At 40.4% G+C, this 13,479-nt stretch overlaps 3 protein-coding genes across 3 annotated transcripts; all 3 read right to left on the reverse strand.

Moving 5' to 3' along the window:
- Positions 1-1,897: 1,897 nt before the first annotated feature.
- Positions 1,898-3,645, reverse strand: LOC131334892 (uncharacterized). Its single transcript, XM_058370201.1, has 3 exons — positions 3,586-3,645; positions 2,760-3,075; positions 1,898-2,471 (listed from the first exon to the last, which is right to left on the reverse strand). Exons 2-3 carry the CDS (start codon positions 3,050-3,052, stop codon positions 1,898-1,900), a joined length of 867 nt encoding a protein of 288 aa, XP_058226184.1. The 5' UTR covers positions 3,053-3,075; positions 3,586-3,645.
- Positions 3,646-7,632: 3,987 nt separating this feature from the next.
- Positions 7,633-8,274, reverse strand: LOC131334893 (uncharacterized). Its single transcript, XM_058370202.1, has one exon. The coding sequence runs from the start codon at positions 8,272-8,274 to the stop codon at positions 7,633-7,635; it is 642 nt and encodes a 213-aa protein (XP_058226185.1).
- A 1,911-nt stretch (positions 8,275-10,185) lies between these two features.
- LOC131334628 (late embryogenesis abundant protein Lea14-A-like) lies at positions 10,186-12,641 on the reverse strand. Its single transcript, XM_058369752.1, has 2 exons — positions 12,328-12,641; positions 10,186-10,614 (listed from the first exon to the last, which is right to left on the reverse strand). The coding sequence occupies exons 1-2, from the start codon at positions 12,531-12,533 to the stop codon at positions 10,356-10,358; spliced, it is 465 nt and encodes a 154-aa protein (XP_058225735.1). The 5' UTR covers positions 12,534-12,641; the 3' UTR covers positions 10,186-10,355.
- Between the last annotated feature and the right edge of the window lie 838 nt (positions 12,642-13,479).

The following is a 13,479-nucleotide window of genomic DNA, read 5'->3' on the forward strand; positions in this document are numbered from 1 at the left end:
ACCAGAAAGAAGTAGTGGCCCCGTTGTGGATTCCTACTTTGGTTTGTTCTTTAAAGAGTTCGTTGGATTTTGAAATGCTGCGCAAGGTGGGTGGGAGAAGCTCTATTGTGCTTGAATGTGTTAATATTATACTACTAAGTGGGTCGTTTATTTTAGATCATGGGCAGTTGGCAGCAGCAGATAAAGGAGGCCCGAGAACGGCCACTCCATGGCCTATAAATATGCGTTTCGAAGATTTAGAAAGGGTTACAGTACCAATCAAGCCTAGCGCTTAACCAAAGTCTTCTCAGAGGAGCATTTATCTCTAATTTTCTTGTCAATCCAACTCAATTACTTCATCAAGTAATTTAGATTCTTGCTTTTCCATTGTACTCATTTTGTTATTCCGATATAATAAATTATTTTTACGTTGTTACTTCTTTCCTATACGGTTAGGAAATTATTAAGTCCACAACCGTTGTGGCAAATTAACCACGAACCTCCATTGTGATCTAACCCTTAGGATCACAGCACAATCGCTCTCACGGTTACGAAGTCAGAAAAAGGGCATCCAGTCCTTTACGTTGGACATGATAAGTCTTTGTCACGCCCGCGCTCAATCCTTGAACGTTTTTGTGCTAAACTGTTTTGTATTGTTAATCTTAACAACTACTTAAATAGATAATCAAAAGATAAGGTGTCAAGTTTTGATTATTCAATTAATTTTTGTTATGCTATTTGAGATACCCTAACATATGTAATTTTATTTTATTTTTTGAAACTGTCCCTAACATATGTATTTTAGTAACATGAAAAATTGCAACGAAGTGGAGAATTTAACAAATGAATAAAATGCGCCGACATTTCAAGATATTCAGCAAAAACAAAGTTTTGAAAAGAACCCAAATGTCAAAGCACCCTTCAAGAAATTGAGGTAACAAGAATAGTCAAATTGTCAAAACCATTTGGCTTTTCTTTGCTTACTGCAGTTTCATTTTGTAGGATTTTGGACCAAAGTTGTTCTAATGATGTTATTCGCTTTCCGAATACCTTTCTTATTACAAATGACAATTGAAATTCCAATTCGGCACACCAGGCGTCCTACACTCTTATAGTGCATTGGCGCAATACAGAGTCCCTATGTAAAAACGGGACAATATCATTGAGTTCAAAATCAAGACCGGCTCATAGTGGATTGGCGCTCTACGAAATCCCTATATAAAAACGAGACAAAACCAAGACCGGAGATGATCCATTTCCATGCAAAATAACAACATAAGATTACACGTCTAATTTCCATGCAAAATAACAACATAAGATTACACGTCTAATATTCAAAGAGTGAGAATTTTGTGATCATCAAGAGACAAACGTATAACTCCAACAACTGATACTATTAGATTAAAAGAACTTCATGATATAACCCTTTCACTTATTACAAGTCCATGAATATCAATATCTCTAAATTCTTCATTCTTACAACCCAGGAGGACCAAACAATTCGTACACTTTATTATCGACCAAAAAAGAGAAATTGTACCAAAATCCAGGAACAAAAATACTATATCCAAAGGCAAATGAAACAATGAACTCTAGCTCAGTCATCACAATCCATATACTGAACCACCCCACTAGCCAAATTAATCCCCACCCCACTAGCCAAATTCAAATCCTTAACTATCCATGCTTAAAACAAAAGCTTTGTTTTACCTTACAAATACTGCTATAACCAGCCATTTTAGCTTCTGATAAAAAAACAAAAACAAAACTAGAAGTCATATTTCAGCTACTGGCAATTCCAGATGCTCTTATTTGCATTATATCACTCATTACATGCTGTACAAATTATTTGTGGAATGACTTGAGGCATCACTAGTGCCACAACTGCGACAAACCCCATATCGACTGACCATTTTGTTTATTTTTCTGCAGATCGGTTTTTAATACGACCGGGCCCTTTAAAGATTTTTTCTCTCCAGTCATCCACAATTTCTTGACCTTTTCCCACAATTTCTTGACCTTTTTCTATCCAGCCACCCACAATTTCTTGAGGATTAAACAATTTTTGGATAGCTTGAACAGCGTTATTGATCTGTTCCCAGTTTTTCTGCAGGTCATCCGCAACATGATCAAGAGCCTTCTTCTGGTCATCGTAATAATGCGTTAGCGCTTCTAAAATTTCGGACAGAGCTTTAGGTATGTTCTTCTTATTGCCCTCGATAGTATCCAATACCAGTTGGACCAGTTTGTAAAGTGCAGGGCTCAAGCATTTGTCCAGGACTTGGGATACCGGCACGTCTCCGATAATGGGAAAGCCGAAGGTGATTTTCAATGCCAATTCAACCTTTAGGTGGCCATCAATTATAGTTTGGAGCATTATTTCTTTCAACTTATCTCCCAGATCGTTCAGCGAAACATTTATCGTCACGTCCACTGTCGTCTTCTTCTTTGCTCTCAGCCACTTCGAGGGCACTTTACCATTAGCAATTTCCCTTTTCAACGTAAAAACGTATATATAGATACATAGTCAAGCCAAACCGAACCCAAACCATAAAATCAACAACATCCTAAATCTAGTTTTCTAAAAATTGTATTCTACGTAATGATCATCGTGCAGTGAAGAGAAGACTATGTTTGATACTTTGATGCGCGGTGTAGGAGGGTGGATTGGACTAATATCGTTTCACAAACACATGATATATAGGTAGATTGTGCATACAAATTGATAAGATGTAGATGAAATTAACACAAATGAAATGATGATCATATTAATTCCAAACCTGTTGCCGTCGGGAAATTTAAGAGTGTAATGCGCGGACTTCCACTTGGGAATGCCGCAAGTGAGAGGGTTGTAAACTGAAAAGTGGGCCTTGAAGATGAGGCCCTTAGAAAGAGTGAACCCCTCAAATTCAATACGAGGGTCTTCAGGGTACGGTATGTTCTTCAAGTTCTTGCCTTTCCAGTCCCTCACCTTCGTCATCAAGCCCGTACATTTGCCTTTTGTGCTGTCGCCACCGCATGTAACACCACCTTCCGAGCTCCCATCCGCCTTGCTCCCGAGGGTTTGGCACATTTTGCCTGTTAATTGTTATTCACCTGCAGCGTGCATGTATGAGTTTACTGTGTCATCTATTTAAAAAAAAAAAAACTCATATGAATCCAATAACCATGGTCACATAACTCTAGTAAATTTGTTTTAAAAGACCCAACGAGGAGTATGATTTTCTAAACAGACGAATTATTATTTTCGGAGATACAAATGATCGACAAGACCAATATATTTGAGGTCATGACCAACAAATATATGGAGTGTGTGTGTATATATAGATAGATATGATGAATTTTCATATGAATTAATGTAAGCATACGGAATTAAAGTTGAACGGTTCGAAACATAAAATTAAACTTTGGAAGTTTGACTTAATACTGTCTCCAATTCGAATAATTGCCAAGAGAGAAGCTGAGCCCTTTATAAACTAAGGAATTAAAAAAAAAAAATCGAAGTAGACAAGACTAAACATACAACAAATTAAATAAAATGGTAGCACCAAATTAAAAATAATACTCCTATAAAACAATTAAATATGAAGGAAGTCAAATGAAGACCTCCCAGCTAGATCGAAATGCTTTATTTATTAATTAATTAAGTCTAGCGCTTAATTAATTCGAAAATCCTATGTGTACCGACCATTTTTGGACCGAAACCGTACCGACGGCCGGGCGCGGCCGTCTCCGGCCACCGGACAGCCGATCCGAGCCGTCCAAAAATTTTAAAAAAAAAAACCGAGGGGCCCCTCGCGGGAATTAACGTCATCCGATGTGTGTAGGGTGCTTGATCTAAACACCCTATTTTTCGTGTATACACATATATACACGAAAAATAGGGTGTTTAGATCAAGCACCCTACACACATCGGATGACGTTAATTCCCGCGAGGGGCCCCTCGGTTTTTTTTTTTAAAATTTTTGGACGGCTCGGATCGGCTGTCCGGTGGCCGGAGACGGCCGCGCCCGGCCGTCGGTACGGTTTCGGTCCAAAAATGGTCGGTACACCTAGCAGTACTCTAATTAATTGCTCCCTTTCCTGTGAATTCCAATGATGATGGATGCATCAATTTTATATATATATATATATATATATATATATATATATATACACACACACACACACACACACACACACACACACATACACATACAGTCCACTTCTTGTAAGGGCGCCCTTACCGTATTACGGTAAGGGCTTTCCCTTTTCTCCCCTTTCCCGACCAAATTTTGATGATCCGAGCCGCTCAATGTGTTCAAAACGTGATTTTAAGGGTACTCGTGAGAAATCAGCAAAAAAAAAACCGGGGAGGGCTTGATTTGAGCAGTTTTTATTTGAACCGTTTGATAAAATACAAACAAAAGCTGCTCGGAGATATATAATCGTACGTGACCTAGCTTGACACAATGAATCTCATTCCTATTTAATCGTACGTGACCTAGCTAGCTAGGTTAGTTTCCTATACATGAAAAGTAGGGGTGTCAAATGGACGGGTTTGGGTCAAAATGGGCAAGTTATAAATGGGTTGGGTCTTTAATGGGTCAATGACCCATTTAGACCCATTAATAATGAGTTCAATTACCCATACCCAACCCGACCCATTTATTTAAAATCAAACTCGACCCGCCCATTAACCCAATTACTCACCACCACCACAACGCCGCCGCCACCACGCCACCCTCACCGCCGCCGCCGCCGCCACCACCACGGCCACCGCCGCCGCCGCCACCGCCGCCGCCGCCACCACCCTCACCACCACGCCACCACCACGCCGCCGCCGCCCTCACCACCCCCACCACCACCGCGCCGCCACCCTCACCGCGGTCACCACCATCCCTACCACCACCACCACAACGCCGCCACCACCACCACCACCACACCACCCTCACCGCCGCCACCACCATTGCTGCCACCACCACCACCGCCACCACGCCACCCTCACCGCCGCCACCACCACCACCACTACGGCCGCCGCCGCCACGCCACCCTCACCACCCCCACCACCATCGCCACCACCACGACCACCGCCGCCGCCGCTGCCACCACTGCGCCACCACCACCATGGTGGCGGCGGCGCGGCGGTGGTGGCGGTGGTGGTCGTCGCGGTGGTGGCCGTGGTGGCGTGGCGATGGTGGCGTGGTAGGGGTGGTGGTGGCGGCGGCGGCGATGGTGGCCGTAGTGGTGGTGGTGGTGGCGGCGGCGTTGTGGTGGGGGTGGTTAGGGTGGCGTGGTGGTGGTAGCGGTGGCATTGTGGTGGGGTTGGTAGGGGTGGCGTGGTAGTGGCGGCGGTGTCGGGGTAGTGGTGGCGGCGGTGGTGTCGTGGTGGCGGTGGCGGTGGTGAGGGTGGCGTGGTGGCGGCGGCGGTGGCGGTGGTGGCGTGGTAGGGGGTGGGCTACATTCATTGGGGATCTGGTAAAGGATGAAAATTTTTCATGGGTTACTTTCATGATCATTGGGTCATTTTAGTTGACCCAATTAATGCCCAATTAAGACCCAACTAATAATGTGTTAGTTGGGTTTGGACCCATTCTTACCCAACTAATAAATGAGTTGGATTGGGTCTATTTTTTAGTTAATGGGTCTGGGTTTGTTAATGGATTTGGGTTCAATTTGCCACCCCTAATGAAAAGCATCATTACTAAGTATGTGTGAATGCAGGATGATATATATAGTATATACCTTAACTCTATGATCAATTAATTCAAGTTATTCTATCCCTCATGTCATGAAAAAACAATCAATCATAATATAGTAATCATGATATATACCATGTTGTAAATCTTAACAAACTCTTAAATGGATAACCAAAAGACGAGGTATCAAATTTTAATTATTCAATTTTGATGATGCTAATGGAGATATCCTAACATATGCATTTTAGTAACATGAAAAATTGCAATGAAGTGGTAAGTTTAACAAATGAATAAAATGACATTTCAAGATATTTGATTACTCTATCCAAATGGGGTTTCTACCCCAAATGAATAAAGGTCCTTCCTTCTAAGGTTTCTATCCTAAATTGGGTGGGGGGAGGGGTGGGTTGCCGTCTGAGGCGTTTAGTGGTGGTGGCCACGTTTGTCATACGTGGTCGCATCTGCGGCTCGTGGTGGTGGCGTGGCATTGCCGTCCACGGTCGCATCTGCTTGGTGGCTTGATGGTCTGAGAGCAGCAGGTCTGTGGTGTGGCAGTGGTGGTGTTTTTGCTAGCCTTAGGTTTTTGGTGTTATTTTCTGTTTTAGCTGTGTTTCCCCTATGTGGTATTTTTCCTTTTTGTGGGTCTTCCTCACCCTTTTTGGGTGTTGTTTAGGTTAGTTATTTGTTGAACTTGGTGTGAGTTGGATGAAATGTGTTGATAACTCTGTGGCTCAATGTGTGGCTAAGATTGCTGCGTGAGGGAGTTATCTGTACGTGGAAACTCTCTCCCCCTGATGTAATGGTCTTTCTTCTATCAATAGAACTCTTCTAACCTTTGGAAAAAAAGAAGAAGAAAAGAACCCAAATGTCAAAGCACCCTTCAAGAAATTGAGGTAACAAGAAACAAGTTCGTGCGATTATAAGAGCACTTTTTTTTAGCCAAATTGTCCAAACCATTTGGCTTTTCTTTGCTTACTGCAGTGTCATTTTGTAGAATTTTGGACAAAAGTTGTTCTAATGATGTCATTCGCTTGACAAAACCCTTTCTTATTACAGATGACAAAATTTCAATTGGGCACACCAAGACGTCCTACACTTTCATCGTGCATTGGCGCACTTCAGAATCCCCATGTAAAAATTGGACAAAATCATTCAGTTCAAAACCAAGACTGGCCCATATATAGTGCATTGGCGCACTATGGAATCCCTATGTAAAAACAGGACAAAATCATTCAGTTCAAAATCAAGACCGGCCCATAGTGCATTGGCACACTACAAAGTCCCTACGTAAAAAAAGGGGACAAAATCATTTAGTTCAATATCAAGACCGGAGATGTTCCCTTTCCATTCAAAATAACAAAATAAGATTACACGTCTAATATCCAAAGAGAGAATTTTGTGATCATTATTAACGTAAAACTCCAACAACTGGTGCTAGCTATTTCTAAGAAGCTAGTTGATTTTGTAGATTTCAAATATTACAACATTCTGGGCTTTTATGAATTCTGTTCAGGGCCGCGTTCAACATTTCAATTCAGTTATATATATAGATTAAAAGAACTTCATGATATAACTCTTTCACTTATTACAAATCCATGAATATCTATATCTCTTATAAATTATTCATTCTTACAATCCAGGAGAACCAGGACCCCGAAACCCGGTAGTGCGTATCGCAACTGTTGGTGAGTGTTTTCAACGGTCGGGATTCAAATGAAACTTTGCCAGGAAAGAGTTTAATTTTTTCCCGGAAAAGTTTTATTTGAATCCGGATCGTTGAAAACACTTACCAACGGCTGCGACTTGCCCTATAGGATGCCATGTAGGATCCCCGGGTCCGGAGAACCAACCAATTCGTACACTTGCGACCTAACCACAAACTGTTTACCCCCACGCTTTATTATCGATCAAAAAGGAGAAATTGAACCAAAACCCAAAAATATATCCAAAGGCAAATGAAACAATGAACTCTAGCTCAGTCATCACAATCCATATCCTGAATTACCCCACTAGCCAAATTAATCCCCATAACACAATTCATCTCAGCCCCCTTCCTCTTCTTCATCATTGGAAAATGTATCCCCCACATCTTCATCAAGTGCACTTTACCCCTCAACGCAGCCTTGCTTTCGAGCACCAAAATCCCCGAACTCGTTTCGCCACTCAGCGCGACCACCGAGCTAACCCTCGCCGTAACCAGCACCAACTCGGTGTCCCTCGCCTCGGCTTTTCCATTCAAAATCACCCCCTCTCCCACTGTCACGCCACCGTGGCTGATATTCATGGCCGTCCTTTCATACTTGTAGTCGCCGAAATTCTTGTTCTTTATTTTCAGCTGGGCAGCGATGGTCATGTTGTAATCAGACGAAGGGCCCCCACTCAGCCCTTCAACGGCGGCCGAATCGATTTCGACCTCCGGTGATCTTACGCGCATCACTACCAGCGCGAAGACGAGGATTACGATCGTTTGGAACACTGCAAATGCTGCGATGTATGCTAATCGCTTTCGCCTCTTTTTCCTTCGAATCTCATCCTCGTGTGCCGTCGTGGCAGATTCTAATCCGTCGGTGCTGCGGGGGTAGAGGTTTACCGGAGCAATTGCAGCCTTTTCTTCCATTTTACAGGATGAGATGTAGGAAGTTGGTTTGTGAATTAGTAATAAAGGGAGCTGATCAGAAGGTGAGATTAGCAAAAACGTGCAGATGAGTTTTAGGTATATATATACTGTACTTAGTCAAAAGATAATAGAGCGTGTTGAATTGTATGTTTTCTTTGGTTTGACATTCGGGAAAATTGAATGAAGCTTCTGATGAATTAATGGGTCTAAATTGCAGACTTTTTTGCATATTGCGTGGTTGATTACCCTTAAAAGGATAATCTTGAGGGGAAAAAAAAATCAAGGTCTGGAAAACGAATTTTCAAATAGTCTAGAAGCTCTACAAGTCATTCATTCATACTTTCTCTGTCCCAAATTCTTTGTCCAGTCTGCAAAACGGAGTGTTAAAAATAATACAATTTTTGCAAGAAAAAATCAAAAGTTTTTCAACAACTTACTAGATATCAATGAGTTTTTTTAATTTGTGAAAAGGGTTTGAATTTTTTCTTGAAAAAATTACATTATTTTTAACACTCCGTTTTGCAGACCGGACAAAAAATTTGGGACGGAGGGAGTATATATCATGAGACACATGCAAGATCTTGAGCTCTTCGATGGTTCGTTAAACCTTGTGCTATACTTCCTCCATACCAAATTCTTTGTCCGGTCCGCAAAACGGAGTGTTAAAAATAATGCAATTTTTTCAAGAAAATATTCAAACTTTTTTTACAAATTAAAAATACTCATTGATATCTAGTAAGTTGTTGAAAAACTTTTGAATTTTTTTTGCAAAAATTGTGTTATTTTTAACACTTCGTTATGCGGACCGGACAAAGAATTTGGGACGGAGGGAGTATATATTAAAAAAAATATCGAATTCTGTGTTAAAATTTGCAGCTATACGTCTTTCACCGTGAGGACATTTAGTGAGATAAAAAGAAACAGTGAGAGAACATACAAAATAGTGTGTCACTAGTATTTACTCGCGGAAAACATTTGCACCATTGAGAGTTAGTGATGGCAACAGGATGGATATAATTACTATCTAGCTCCGTACCCGATCCCCGAAGTTCATATCCGTTTCCGTCCTTGTCCCCTCCCCGAATTCCAATGGAATTTGGTTTTATCCTCCATCTCCACTCGGAACGACCGCGGGAACGGAGATCCCCTTGGGGATTCGGGGATCCAAAATTAAAAAAAAAAATAGAATCAGTACAAAACCAAAATCAATTCCAAAGTTGAAAACTAAAAGCCCTAGAAAATCAACTATTGTAGTTCGAATTGGCATACTCCATACGTGGCTTTGATTTATGCACAAAATCAATACAAAACCAAAACATGTTTTAATTTGGCATATTACCTGGACGAGAAGTCGAGAACAGGGATACGGAGAGAGAGAGAGGTAGGTAGGTAGGTAGGTGCGACTCGGGGCAAATCGGAGACTAGAAAGGGATTAAGAGAAGAGAGAGAGAGAGAGAGAGGTAGGTGCGACTCGGGGCAAATCGGAGACTAGAAAGGGATTCAGGACCGGAACAGACTTACCTCCGAATTCTACCCGATTCCCGATTTTTTTAAAAAAAAAAATCTCCATCCCCGACCCAATTCCAAAATAATCCACGAATCTCCGATCCTTTCAATTAAAACAGGGATTGGATTGGATATGGACGGATCAAACAAAATGACCATCACTATTGAGAGTAACATTGTTGGCGTACACATAAAAATTTCAACACTATAAACAAGGTTGTTTGAAATACCGTATCGGCTAAATACCCATTATTTAAGTACATTAAATGAAAATTCATATAAAAAATAGATCTAGTAAAAGCAGCCCCCCAAGGTTTGAAATACCGTATTGGCTAAATACCGATTATTTACGTACATTAAATGAAAATTCATATAAGAAATAGATTTAGTAAAAACAACAACCAGTTATTGAAAACAGGACAAAATCATTCAGTTCAAAATCAAGATCGGAGATGATCCAGTTCCATTCAAAATAAAAACATAAGATTACACACTTCCAATAGCTAAAGAGAGAATTTCCTGATCACGAACTCCAACATCTTGTAGCTGTTACGAAGAAGCTATAGTGGGTTTGCTTATTCTCTTTTCCAGAAGTCGGAGATGGAAGGGAGCTTGATCTCGCCCTTGGTGGAGAGGGGAATGGTGAAGTCTCCTACGAGGGGAAGGTCGACGGTGAGACCCAATTCGAGTTCATAGTCTATGTCCCAATCCGAACTTATATCCCTCACCAAGCTCACCACCACACTGTGTGGAACCTTCACCGGCACGTTCAACAACGTCTTCTCGTTTCCCTTGAGCGATCCCGGGTCCTCCATTGTGCCCGATGCAATCACCCTGTCGCGGTAATCAGACAAACGAATCAACAAAACCAGCAAGAGCATGCAAGTCGCAAGAACTAGCCCCAGCCCAAGAAACGAACGGTCAAGTACTCCAAAAGTTGTTAATTTGTTGAATTTCTCTAATGCTTTTACAAGGAACAATGGTGGTGGTATATGAATACTCATATGTAAATTATGTTCAAAATGAATAAGGTGGCCTTCATACAAGAAGAGAGCTATTTTATAGCTTAGGGTTCGTGGCCTCCCAAATGTAATCCATATATTGATACATGTACTAGCTTTCCATTTTCTGAGAATTTTGAATCACGTACGTAGTTTTACTCGTTTTTTGTATCCTGATGGCAACAGGTAGCCCCCCGTTTACGTTCCAGGATGTATTCAAAGAGGCCTATACTTTTTTGGTGGCTCGTTACCATCACAGACGTCCCTGACATTTTTGGGGCCCGAGGCGAACTTCAAAATTGGGGTTCTTTAAGTACTTTTTCGAGCAAATAAAAATATAGTAAAGTAATTAAACGATGAAAAAAAATATAATTCGGTAGATTAAATTTACGAAGGTATTGATCATTACAAGAATGGAAAGTATCACTTCAATATAATTGGGTTTTTTTTAACAACAAGAGCAGTAATTACACTAACACAATGAGATTTTGTGTTAAACCTAATTTAAAATTTGGGACCCCTAATATGTAGAAAATAAAATTTTAGAACTGCTTGCCTTCCTCGCCTTCCCTCAGGAATTGGCTCTGTTTGCCATAAGGTAAATCATTATATAGCATTCCAATCATATATTGTCTTACGTACTATACTAGTCCCCCATGGTATTGGGAACACGTATGATGCAGTAGAATTCTCGACATACTATTCCAAATGAGGTAAACACTCGAATTCACAAGCCCACCTTGCACAGGAGAGAAAGAAGAGAGAACTCTGAATTTTTATTGAATAATTGAATTGGTTACAGCCCTTTTTATAAAACCCTAACCCTAAAAATCCTACTGAAAAAAAAATTCTTAATAATGCCAAAACAAGTGGCATTAAAGAAAAATAATTCATAATTAATTAAAATAAAATCCTAATTCTTGTAGGCCAAGATCCTAATAAAGTTGAAAATCAAAATCAAACCAAATACGAAAAGTTAATAATTCTCATCTAAACAAAAATACTCCTATTAAAAATCTTATTCTAAAGCAATAGAAATAAAATATAGAAACGTCCTAATCTTGTCCTACATCAAAATATGAACTATTGACAAATATTTCTCATATCCATTTTCTAGATCATTCATTTTGGTATCAAAAATGCTAGGGGTATATATGAAATGTACATATTATGTACATATCAATTTTGTGGAGCCCACATTGGGTTCTACAAAAATGATTCAAACCGTCCATTTCTTTAAGGACCTAGGTGCAACTTGATATTAAAAAAAATAATTGATCATTTATTTTTTGGTAAGTTAAAAAAATAATTGATCATTGCGGGTGCTTTGTCCAAGATCAGTAGATCAACGATTCATCTCAAGTCCACATCAAATTTTTTTTGGTTTTTGTGTAAGAAATCCAAATCACATGCGTGCATGCATACAGATCGCCACAGACATGCTCCATTGGAGTACACATTTATACACGTGCGCATAAATATAGATCGACGTCGAGAGAGAGAGAGAGAAAGAGAGAGAGAGATCTAGATGGTTATGGATGTAGACCTGCCGGCGCTTTTGAGGACGTAGGAGACCTGACAAATGGGGATGGAATGGCTGTAAGGGTTGTCGACGGAGACCTTGGCGGAGTAGGTGACGCCGTCACGGCCGAGACCCTTGAGATCGACGTCGTCGATGGTGGCCTCCGGCTTCTTCATGTTCGTCACCTTCTCCGCCACGAAGTTCTTCGCCTTGTCCAACAAATGCGCCATCTCTGTGACTCTACGTAATTACAATCAATCAATCCCACACGTACCAGAGATATTTATATATTCTTACAGATACCTTATATTTCCGAGAGAGTGAAAAGTAAAGAGGATTTTGGATCGGAGACGAAACCGTTTTATAGGGAGAGAGAGAGAGAGAGAGAGAGACGCGTGAAATGTTCCTTGATTTGTGCGTGCGTGCGACGGATTGAATTCCATTAGGGTGGCTCCTTCTTCCCTTCCTTTTAGGATCTGTGGTCAAAAAAAGAACGTTGTAAAATTGTTTCATTATTTTTTGAGCAATACTACAAACACAAACAAACAAACACATCTTTAAAACATAATCTTAGATATAATCGTGTGTGAAAATGTTAGATTCAATGAAATCCGAAATTGTGTTTTAATTAAACGCTTGTTCATAAACTTTATGCTCATGAGCTCTAGCCCAGTTAGCATCTCCTGGAGCCAAGATTTGAACTCCGTCGTGAGCGTTTGGGATTTAACATTATAGATAGCCTCTGAAATACCTTGTGAACTAATTTACTAACACCCGCTAATCCTCGCTGATATATACAATATTGGGAAAATACTTTATGTTACTTTTCAGCATTATACTCCGTATTGATTAGCACTTGATTGGCACACAACCAATGCACATAGAAAGCCACATATGAAAAACAACCACGTACATTTCTTTTTCGTGCCATTTTAGGATAACAAAAGTCACGCATAAATTTCCATGTACAATTACTTTTCTCTTCCCATAAGTTTTGCATTTCTTTTCTAAAGTACTGTAGAGGCCTTTTTCTTCTATTTTTTCGATTGGAGTGAGTACTGTTAGACCATTGTTTAATTCTAGAGTTAGTACATAATCATCTTGATCCCAAGCAATTGACATGGTAGTCAAGACTTAGATGCAGGGATTTATTCTCTCTTCAGAGATCTTAGGCTC

The sequence above is a fragment of the Rhododendron vialii genome, chromosome 7a (genome assembly GCF_030253575.1).
Source record: "Rhododendron vialii isolate Sample 1 chromosome 7a, ASM3025357v1".
Classification (NCBI taxonomy): domain Eukaryota; kingdom Viridiplantae; phylum Streptophyta; class Magnoliopsida; order Ericales; family Ericaceae; genus Rhododendron; species Rhododendron vialii.

Excerpts from the sequence above, each read along its gene's own strand:
- LOC131334628 (XM_058369752.1), bottom strand. The coding sequence starts at position 12,533 with ATGGCGCATTTGTTGGACAAGGCGAAGAACTTCGTGGCGGAGAAGGTG. Across the intron at positions 10,615-12,327 it reads GTCCTCAAAAGCGCCGGCAG|GGTGATTGCATCGGGCACAA; the intron begins GTCTACATCCAT and ends TTACCGCGACAG.
- LOC131334893 (XM_058370202.1), bottom strand. The coding sequence starts at position 8,274 with ATGGAAGAAAAGGCTGCAATTGCTCCGGTAAACCTCTACCCCCGCAGC.
- LOC131334892 (XM_058370201.1), bottom strand. The coding sequence starts at position 3,052 with ATGTGCCAAACCCTCGGGAGCAAGGCGGATGGGAGCTCGGAAGGTGGT. Across the intron at positions 2,472-2,759 it reads AAATTTCCCGACGGCAACAG|GGAAATTGCTAATGGTAAAG; the intron begins GTTTGGAATTAA and ends TACGTTGAAAAG.